Genomic DNA, 11,426 nt, shown 5'->3' on the forward strand with positions numbered 1-11,426 from the left:
AAGGGTGGTTGAGGCATGCGAACTCGCACACACACACACACACACACACACACACACACACACACACACACACAGTGAGGGAGAGAGATAGAGAGAGAGACAGAGAGAGGGAGGGAGAGGGAGGGAGAGGGAGAGTTGGAAATGAAAGGAACATCAGCAGTGATAAGAAAAGCTGACACCAAACAACTTCACGAATGTCCATTATATCCTGAAATTAAAATAAACTTTGCGAAAAAAACAAAAACAAACAAAACAAAACAAAACAAAAAAAAAACAAAACATGTACGTAAGGTCATGTTTCCAGAGGGTTCTGATCACCATCCGGGGAGACAACTGCTACTTCACGGAAGTGGTCACCTCTCTCCACCCCGAGCTGGCTGACCCCAAACAACGGAAACTCATTCTGGTGACCACAGTCTGCCAGTTTTTTCTTCCTATACATGTTATATGTATCTGTTACAGTCATCTTTACCTACACGTCGGCAGTGGCCTGCTTCGTCTGTCTTTTTTTTTTTTTCAAAGACATAAATGAAAATAAAAATAAAATAATAAAAAGCTAGTCTATTCCATAACTTGCAATTAATGGAATTATTTGAAGCCAAAATGGCGAAATATGATGGTGTTTTTTGTTTGTTTGTTGTTGTTGTTGTTGTTGTCGTGTGTGTGTGTGTGTGTGTGTGTGTGTGTGTTTATCGTCTTTTTCATGATATGTTTGCAAGTTGTTATTTTTTTCTTTCTATTTTATTATACTGTGTGTTATTGATATTCATTCTCTTTTGTGTGAGTTTCTTTGTTCGTTTGTTTGTTTCGGGTTTTTGTCTTTTGTTTCTTTTGTTCTTTTCTTTCTTTATTTTTTCTTTTTTTTTAGATTTCTTTTTTTTTTCTTTCTTTTTTTTGGGCCTCTTCTTTTATACATTTTTTTTTAATCCCTTTCGAGTGTTAACGGGGAAACAATTACTTGCTCACACAGAAATAGAATTAATGATTCATTCATTCATTCTTTCAGTCGGTCAATCAGTTAGTCACTCAATAAGGCAATATGAAACCACCAGAAATTAAATTCATTCATTCATTCATTCATTCATTCATACTGGTTGCCTGTTTCTGATCGAATAGACTATAAGCTATCCACTCTGACCTTTTCTGCAGTCAACGGATCTGGCCCCAAGTATCTTTCTGAACTCCTCCATATCTATACCCCGTCTCGCCAACTCCGTTCTTCCTCTGATACTTGACTTCTCAGGATACCTCACGTCAGAAGTAAGACCTATGGACACAGATCGTTTTCTTTTCAATCGCCAAAGACGTGGAACAAGCTCCCTGATAACCTCCGTCATTCTGATTCCCTTGCACCTTTTAAATCTCGTCTCAAAACTCACCTTTTCCCTCAGCAAAAAGTTCAATTGTGGCAGGTCCACTTCCTTTGCGTTAGCTGTGTTTGACTATGTGTGTATACATATGTATGTGTACATAACTACATGCATGTGTATGAATGTGTATTGTGTGTGCGTGTGTTTATGTAAGTTTGTGCCTACCTATGTGTGCGTATGTGTTAGGGTAGTTGTTAGATACACATGTTTGTTAAAATGTATGTATGCAGTGTGTGTGTGTGTGTGTGTGTGTGTGTGTGTGTGTGTGTGTGTGTGTGTGTGTGCGTGTGTGCGTGTGTGTGTGTGTGTGTGTGTGTGTGTGTGTAGTCACATTTTGGTGTGTGTATGTAACATAGATGTAATGTTTTATGTAAACAAAAGCGTTTTTGTAAAGCACCTAGAGCAGATTTCTGGATAGTGTGCTATATAAGTATCCATTATTATTATTATTCATTCACATTCATTCTTTCATTCATTCATTCATTCATTCAATCAGTTAGTCACTCAGCAAGACAATCATAAATCACTAGAACTGGAATTCATTTATTCATTCATTCATTTAGTCAGTAAGGCAATCTCAAAAACATCAGAAATATGAAACTATCGGAATAAAAATAATGTATTCACCCATTCATTCAGTCAGTCAGTCAATTACTCAGTAAGACAATATAAAACCACCAGAACAAAAATTCATTCATTCGTTTCATTCAGTCACTCAATCAAACAGTCAGTCAGTCAGCTATTCAATAAGTAAGGCAATAAGAAACTATCAGAAATAAAATTCGTTCATTCATTCATTAATTCATTCATGTATTCATTCATTTGTTTCATTCATTCAGTCAGCCAGTCAATCAGACGTTTGTCGGTCATTCACCTTTTCTTTACTTTCTTTTTTTTCTTTTTCGAGTGCTAATTGGGGAAAAATTACTTGCTCAAACAGAAATAAAATTCATATAGTCAAAAATGAAACCATCAGAAATCCATCCATCAATCCATCCTTCCTATCATTCATTCATTCTTTCATTCATTCGTTCGTTCGTTCGTTTGTTTGTTCGTTCATCCATCCATCCATCCATCCATCCATCCATCCATTCGTTCATTTGTTCGTTCGTTCATTCATTCATTCATCCACCCATCCATCCATCCATCCATTCATTCATTCGTTCGTTTGTTCGTTCATTCATCCACCCACCCACCCACCCACCCACCCATCCATCCATCCACCCACCCATCCATCCTTTCATTCATCCATTCATCCATTCAGTCAGTCAGTGTCATTTTGGGTTGTGTACGTTGTTAACGACGACCTTCTTCTTCGTTCGTGGGCTGTAAACTCCCACGTTCACTGGAATGTACACGAGCGGGCTTTAACGTGTATGACCGTTTTTACCCCGCCTTGTAGGCAGCCATACTACGTTTTCGGGGGTGAACGATGACGTTCAGTGATGAATTATCTGCACCAGGATAAAGTGACGCAGTCCATTGACGCCAACGACTTCAGAGCCAGCAACATTTCAGAAGCACGGGACCGCTTCCACGACAGACTGGCTGATTTCCATTGCTTTGACAAACACATCTTTGTCCTGGAACTGAACGGTACGTCTCTGTGTGTGTGTGTGTGTGTGTGTGTGTGTGTGCGTGCGTGCGTGCGTGAGTACATGCGTCTGTGTGTGTGTGTGTGTGTGTGTGTGTGTGGACGTGCGTGTGTGTGTGTGTGTGTGTGTGTGTGTGTGTACGTGCGTGTGTGTGTGTGTGTGTGCGCGCCACACATGCATTTCTCGTATTGATATGATAATGTATTCTGTACTCTGTATTCAAAGGCCCAACGCTCGGCTTATATCACAGCCTGACATTACAGTTGGGCCAACAGCAAAGGGAGATCTGTATGATCAGTGGTTTCTCCACCACTGCAATGGGAAGTCATTCACAGCGTGGTCCTTTGGGAAGGACTGTGACTCTCAAACTAGCACTGCCTACAGCTTGGGGGGTTCTAGCTGGTCTTTGGGAACCATCGCAACGCCGACTTTTCTAAAAACCCTCTTTGCCGAGACATTCTCCAAGACAGTCTCCACTATAATCAGATTCTAGCCAAGATAGTCAGGACAGCAGGTGCCTCCTCTGCTGTTCTGATGGTCAAAGTTGGGCATGGTTGTCATACATTCTGTGTGTGTGTGTGTGTGTGTGTGTGTGTGTGTGTGTGTGTGTGTGTGTGTGTGTGTGTGTGTGTGTGTGTGTGTGTGTGTGTGTGTCTGTGAGAGAGTATGTGCGTGCATGCGCGTATGAGATAGTATTCTTGTGTGGGCGTGTGTTAGACAGTGCTTATGTGCGTGCAGGAATGTTGTGTTGATTTTGGTACGGGGCAGTTTTGGTACAGATCCGATACACTTTAACAGTATGGGGATCGGACGTAGTGATTAGCTAAAGGAGTACATTCCGTCCAAATAAAGATAGGGGAGACTGAGATATCTGTACGCTGTTGGGTCACGTGTTCCACAGTTTGGCGTCTTATTGTTATCGTTGTTATCAGCAGCAGCAACATCATCATCATCATCATCATGCCTCTTCTTCTTCTTCTTTGTCTTCTTCATTTCTTCACTTCTTCTTCTTCTCATCATCATCATCATCATCATCATCATTATCTTGACCACCATCATCATCGTGACCATCAACACCACCACCACAACAACCTACATCATCATCATCATCATCATCATCATCATTATCTTGACCACCATCATCATCGTGACCATCAACACCACCACCACAACAACCTACATCATCATCATCATCATTTACGTCGTCGTCGTTGTCGTCGTGGCTCACCCTCGCCTTGTCTGACATCTCCGAACAGCGGCCATGTGTGACGACGACTCTTCCTGTGCTCAGCAGAGCAGGCTTTTCCCCATCATGTGCTACGATCCCTATGGCTACGCCAGCTGCAGCCACTTTTGTACATTCTGCGGTATGCACTGACCTCCTCCTCCTCCTCCTCCCTCTTCTTCTTTTCTCTCTTTCTCTCTCACTAGCCCTCTTTCCGCCTGGCCGCTCTTTTCTTACCCGATGGTGTTTATGAAAACGTGCAGTGTAAGTGCCTGTTTTTGGAGGTTTTATTTTATGGTATACTTTTCGTTCCTCTCCTCTCCTCCTCCTTCTTCTTCTTGTCCTGTTCCTTATCCTCCCCCTTCTTCTTCTTCTCCTCCTCCTCCTTCTTCTCCTTCTCCTCCTCCTCCTCCTTCTTCTTCTCCTCCTCCTCCTTCTTCTTTTTTTGTCCCCCCCTCCTCCTCCTCCTCCTCCTTCTTCTTCGCTTCCTTCTCCTCCTCCTCCTTCTTCTTCGCTTCCTTCTCCTCCTTCTCCTTCTTCTTCTCCTCCTCCTTCTCCTCCTCCTTCTTCTTCTCTTACCCATCCTCCTCGTCCTCCTTCTTCTCTTTCTCCTCCTCCTTCTTGTTCTGCTTCATCTTTTTTCTCTCCTTTGTTTGTTTGTTTATTTATTTGGTTTTGTTTACAGAGTAGATGACGGTGACAGAATGGTTAAGACGCTTAGGTTCGATTCATGCTCTCGCCTTTTCTCCAAAGCTTGACTGAAAAACCAAGTCCAGTCATTCGGATGAGACAATAAACCGAGGTTCTGTGTGCAGCACGCACTTGGCGCACTGAGAGAGAACCCATGGCAACAAAGGAGTTGTCCTCTGGCAACATTCTGCAGACGAAATCCGCTCTGATAGGCACACAAATAGTTATACATATAGTTAAGGCCTCAATGCGTTGGGTTATGCTGCTGTCAGGTATCTGCCTAGCAGATGTGGTGTAGCGTATATAGATTTGTCCGAACGCAGTGACGCCTCCTCAAGAAACTGAAACTGAAATCAGCTGCTGTCTTTTAATCAGGAGTTCTCTTCCTTGAATGACTGTGTCGTCTTGAGCATTGTTCGAAGTGGGAAAGGTTCATGATTTGTCTTCCTTCATGAGTTATTTTCCTTGAATGGCTGTGTCGCTTTTAGCGTTGTATCTGAAGGGGGAAGGATTCATGATTTGTCTTCCTTCAGGAGTTATTTTCCTTGAATGGCTGTGTCGCTTTTAGCGTTGTATCTGAAGGGGGAAGGATTCATGATTTGTCTTCTTCAGGAGTCATTTTTCCTTGAATGATTGTGTCGTCTTTTACATGGATTGGAAGTGGGAGTGATTAAACAGTTATCTTCCTTCAGGAGTTGTCTTCCTTGTGTCGTCTTTTGCATGGATTTGAAGAGGGGATGATTAAAGGAGTTGTCTTCCTTGAATGACTGTCGTTTTTTGCGTTGCACAGGAAGTAGGAAGGATTCAGAAAGTGCATTCCTTAGATACTGTGTCCACTATGTCTCTGATGTGTCTCAGTAGTTAGTAGAAGTAGCAATAGTAGTAGTAATGGTAGTGGTAGTTGCAGTGGTGGTGGTGGTGCTGCTTCATATGACTGTACTGTACTGTACTGTACTCCTCTTTAGATCTACTGCACTGCACCGAACTGTATTGCCATATATACACTGCTCAGCTGGGCTGCACTGTTCAATGGGACAGAGACATCTGTTTCTTGTTCTTGTTCTCCTCCTCCTCTTCCTCCTTTTTTTTCTTCTCCTTCTTTCGAGGGCTGCGACTCCTACGCTTACTCATGTACATGAGTGGGCTTTTACGTGCATGCCTTTTTTAAATCCGTTATGTAAGCAGTCATGCTCCGTTTTCGGAGGGTGCAAGACGGGTATGTTCTTGTTCCCATAATCCACCGAGCGATGACATGGATTACGGGATGTTTAAAGTGCGTATTTGATCTTCTGATTGGGTGTACACACGAAGTGTTGGGGGGCAGAGGGGTTGGAAGGGGTGTGTGTGGGGGGGGGGGGGGGGGAGGCGGCTCAGGCACTAGCAGGTCTGCATATCTGTTGACCCGGAAGGAGGAGGGGGTTAAGGGGGACGAGGGGGGAGGGGAGGGGGGGGTGGGGGGAGGGGGATTTCCAAACCTTATTTAACCCACCAGGCGCCGATAGCGAGATTCGAACCTGAGACGAGACCCTCAGGTTGAAAGTCCGACGCTTTAATTACCCACTCGGTTTTTGCGCCCAGTCGAGGATATCTGATGATTAGTTTTAGTATTTGGCACGGATGTATTGATAGAATTGATAAAAATGAGTGGAGTGATGGCCTAGAGGTAACGCATCTGCCCAGGAAGCGAGAGAATCTGAGCGCACTGGTTCGAACCACACCAGCCGTGGCCAGTATTTTCTCCCCCTTCACTAGACCTTGAGTGGTGGTCTGGACGCTAGTCATTCGGATGAGACGATAAACCGAGGTCCCGTGTGTAGCATGCATTTAGCGCACGTAAAAGAACCCGTGGCAACAAAACGATTGTCCCTGGCAAAATTCTGTAGAAAAATCCACTTCGATAGGAAAACAAATAAAATTACAGGTAGAAAAAATTATTTAAAAAAGGGGGTGGCGCTGTCAGTATAGCGACGCGCTCTCCCTGGGGAGAGCAGCCCGAATTTCACACAGAGAAATCTGTTGTGACAAAAAGAGTAATACAATACAATTAATACAATACAGAAGAAAAGAAAGAAAGAAAGAAAAAAAAGAATTATCCCCCCCTATCCCCCACTCCACGCCACGCCCCCTCTTTGTTATCAACTTACAGCCCCACCGAAACCCACCATCCTCACCACCACCACTGCGTTTCCCTCCACACCCCTCAGCACCACTGACGTCACTATAAGGTCATTCTCCAACTGCGTGGACGAAATTGCCTCGTGTGCCCAGTTCAAAGAGTTGTTCCCCATGGTCTGCGCTGATCCTGTCGGTCGCAGCAAATGCAGCAAGTTTTGTGGACTGTGTGGTTAGTATTTATATATAAAGACATGAAGGATATTGGTGGTTTTTTTTTGCGTTTTCTGTCGTTTCTTTGTGTGTGTGTGTGTGTGTGTGTGTGTGTGTGTGTGTGTGTGTGTTAGATAACTTATAACCGGTGAAATTTTGAGTAAAAAATGAGATTACAACATCCTTAGAACGAAATACTAATGATAACAGTAAGCGAACTTGACTAATCAACAATTAAAGATTTGAATCGGTATGATTAAGCACTGATAAGCAATATTCTGTAACTTGATGTGATTTGCAACATATAAACAGGGGAAAAACATATTAATTAATTTGTTTGATATATTTAAGGCATATGGTTTTGGGGGGTGGGGTAATGCATATTTGCATGGATTGTTCATGTTTTCGAAGTTGTCTGTGTTGATTTCTGCTCGTTGTTTGTGTGTGTGTGTGTGTGTGTGTGTGTGTGCGTGCGCGCGCGCGCGCGCGCGCGTGTGTGTGTATGTATTTTTTGTGGTTTTTTTTTTGGCGTTTTCTGTCGTTTCTCAGTGTGTGCGCGTGCGTGTGTATGTGTGTGCGTGCGTGTGTGTGTGTGCGCGTGCGTGTGTGTGTGTGTGTGTTTCCTTCTTGACATATCGTAATCTCTGTCTATCTCTCAGTGCCTGTGTGTCTGCCGGTCTCTTGCGATAGTTTTGAGCGGCGCTTGCCAAGGATATAAACACACACACACACACACACACACACACACACACACACACACACCACAACACACACATCACACACACACACACACCACAACACACACACACACACACACACACACCACAACACACACACACACACACACCATGGCAATGGCAAGCAGCAATTGAACCTGAGCTCAGCCTGTAGGTTGTTACAAGTTTGATGGTAAAAAATGATGACGAAAAACAAGACGTACGCGGTCACCATCCAGCTGCATCAACGTCTGAATCCCCAACACTGACCGTGCGGAAAGTGAAAAACGGTGAACCAAGCGACAAGAACGACACGGAAAAACCCTGCACCGTTCGGCGTTCTGTTGCCAGTAGCAACCCCTGACAACGATGTACTGGCAGACAACCACTTCAAAATCGACAGTGCAACCGAATTGAAAGCAGTCATTCTATCACTATATAAAAAAAAAAATAATAATAACCTGGAAAAAAAATCGTGTCTGAAAAGACACGAGTACTGACGGCTTTGTGTGTGCGGTCGATTGGACGATAACCAACAAGAACAAGAACAATGAGGACTTTGTTAGCAAAAGTTGACTGCACAATAGGAGCCTCCAAGCAGCAAAGAACACCAACGACCTAGACCCAGACACCATCTCCGTCCGCTTCCACTGCCTCCCCTTCGCCAGCACTGAATGCACATGCTGTCCAACATCACCGGGTTGCACACTACTTGAGCGAAAAGCAAAGAAAAAACATCGACAGACTGAAGGTCAGTCAGAAACCCATAAATCAAGAGAAGACCAAAAGAACAAAATCGGAACAGCAGTGTCTCCAACCAGAGATGCCTACGAAAGATCCTGGGCATAAAGTGGCAAGACAGGGTCTCCAACCTCCAGGTCCTAGAGAAGAGCGGCCTGCCCAGCATCGAAAGCCTGCTGATCCAGTGCCAGCTACGCTGGACAGGACACGTTGTCCGCATGACAGACAGCAGGATCCCGAAGATGCTTTTGTATGGCCAGCTGAAGGAAGGCCACCGTGAACTTGGAAGACCCTGCAAGCGCTTCAAGGACACCTTGAAGACAAACCTCAAAGCCTGTGACATAGGCATCGCTTCCTGGGAAACTGATGCCCTTGACCGCTCTCGCTGGAGGATGCTGTGCTATGGTGTGGCATAAAGACGTTTGAAAACAAGAGAACGCTGGCATTAAGGAGAAGCGTGAGCGAAGGAAGCAGGGCTCAACTTCTGGAGACGTTTTCCCTTGCAACACCTGTGGGAAGTGCTGCACATCCAGAATCGGCCTCTTCTCCCATATGAGGACACACACTGACAGATAAGCCTGCCTGCCTACTCATCCGTCGGTCCGACGGGAGACTCCATCTATCAGAAGACGTGATCCCAGATGATCATGCAGATGATATATGTATGTGGATGAATGTAACTGTGAAACGAAATACATCAAAAAGGGCTTTAAACTATTTTAAGAAAATATACCAAAGAGAAATAGATTTTTTTAATGGTCTTACATTATGGGCAGAAAACATACATTATGCTCTTTACCAAAGGTACTAATCCCGAAGAGTTACCATCATTTAAAACTGAAAATGATACAATTCGTTACAAAGACATGGTAAATTGTTAGGGTTAATGCTCAACTCGAAACTAACTTGGAATGCCCACATTGAATATATAATATGATAACAAAAGCAATAAAAATGTTTAAACTTACACAAAGTTATAAGAAAACAGTACGGCGGACACGATACAATAATTTTGAAACACTTATTACCATCTTAAATTCGATCCAATCTTTCTTATGGGCAACAAGTGTTTTTCAATACTCCAAAATATTTGCTAAAGAAATTTCAAATTTTCGACTGTATAGCATACAGACTTTAACATGGTGTGCCTTTCCACGCATCGACCCTCGGAACATACAAAGAAATAGAAGAACTACCTTTGGATGAATACGTTAGTCTCGCATGTGCTAAATACATATTATGAAGCTCCACAAATGATTGGTTTTTTTTCATTAGATAAAATAAGAATTACATCTGAAAACAACTTCCCTACAAGAGCTAAAAACTTATCTTATTTAACGCTCGTTGGTACGTTTGTGTCAAACATTTCCAAAAGTCTGAAATTATTTCAGGTGATGTAGACACACAGAACACAGTAAGTTCATGCCCCATTTGAGAGATAAGTAGAGCACAATTTGATATATTTCATGCTGACATGAAAAAGAACAAAAATCCGAATATCATAGCAACGGAAGTCTGATTGCACCTTTCAGAATTGAAACCGTGATCATTCACAGATTTACACTGACGGCTCACTCTGTCATACCAGAACTGAAAACAACCATCATACTATGTTGGTAAAAAAAATCGATCAATGTTTACTGTTGAACTTATAGCTGTTTTTTTTTTTCTCTGTGTTATATTTTTTATTTTCCAGTTTTGCGTTGATTCAAAATCCGTATTATATGCTTTAAACTCATCAGATTGTAAGAGCAAATGCAAAATATCAGTCATATTGTAAATCAGTCATATTGTACATCTTTTGAAACTGAAAGAAACAGATATTACTTTTTGTTAGGTTCTTTCACATATTGGTCTTTTCCATAATAAATAGGCTGACAGAGCTACGAGAAAATGTGCAAAGCACAAACAGGGAATCACAGAACTTTATGTACCTCAATCTGTACATGAGGGTTACCTATTACGAGAACAAGCATCGTGGAACAAAAGTCAGGGGAATATACCAGCAAAACTGCAAAGCTTTGATAAATAATGATATGATTAGTTATAAAAATAATTAGTATTCACAACTGGAAACCATCAATCAATTAAACACGTACAGTAAGTTAATCAGATTTAGACAGATTCATGCATCATTGGGGTTGATAAAGCTGAACGCTTTTATGACTTAGTTCAGCAAAGATGTTCAATGACTATGTGGAGAACTGCTATTTGAATGTCAGTCTAAAATCGTTTTTACCAAACTTCTTGGAAAGTTCATGTGAATACATTTTTTGACAATTTCAAGATTTTATTTGCTATTGCAGAAGGTCTGCTGCCCAGTCCAATAGGACAGTGATAAAAAACTCTAGGGAGAGCTGGACAGTACAAGGTCTTCAGAGAAGCCCCCCACAGTCAAGTGTTTCGGCCCTTAACTTCTTACACTCTATGGGGGCCGGGTCGCACCCAGGTCATAACTCCTCGATGCCCTTGTATTGCCGCCTTTTTTCCCCTTGTCCTCAGCAGGTTCGAACCCGCTCCTGCTGGGTGGTAGCCACTTCAGGACTAAGTCACCTTTTCTGGCAGACGTTTTAACCACTGAGCCATCGTACGCCCAGTTTGAGTATGGAAAAATTTAATCTTTATGAAGTTTACTTTCATTCCTCCTCGACCAGATCTAACTGGAACTCTTTTCTGCTGCTTCTGCCATTGCCTTGAGAGAACCCATGTTCTATCTCTGCCTGAAATCGACAGCTGTTTCATGAGGCTGTATGCAGATGCGCTC

At 42.8% G+C, this 11,426-nt stretch overlaps 1 protein-coding gene across 1 annotated transcript in view; it reads left to right on the forward strand.

Annotated features, from left to right (window-relative positions):
• LOC143290989 (uncharacterized) overlaps positions 1-8,285 on the forward strand; it is a 20,418-nt gene extending 12,133 nt beyond the window's left edge. The window contains exons 3-7 of the mRNA XM_076600575.1: positions 305-406; positions 2,834-2,966; positions 4,222-4,332; positions 7,027-7,224; positions 8,161-8,285. Of these exons, the coding sequence (XP_076456690.1) occupies positions 305-406; positions 2,834-2,966; positions 4,222-4,332; positions 7,027-7,224; positions 8,161-8,285 (669 nt within the window). The remainder of the gene's footprint in view (positions 1-304; positions 407-2,833; positions 2,967-4,221; positions 4,333-7,026; positions 7,225-8,160) is intronic.
• The last annotated feature ends 3,141 nt before the right edge of the window (positions 8,286-11,426 follow it).

This window comes from Babylonia areolata, chromosome 16 (genome assembly GCF_041734735.1).
Source record: "Babylonia areolata isolate BAREFJ2019XMU chromosome 16, ASM4173473v1, whole genome shotgun sequence".
Taxonomy (NCBI): domain Eukaryota; kingdom Metazoa; phylum Mollusca; class Gastropoda; order Neogastropoda; family Buccinidae; genus Babylonia; species Babylonia areolata.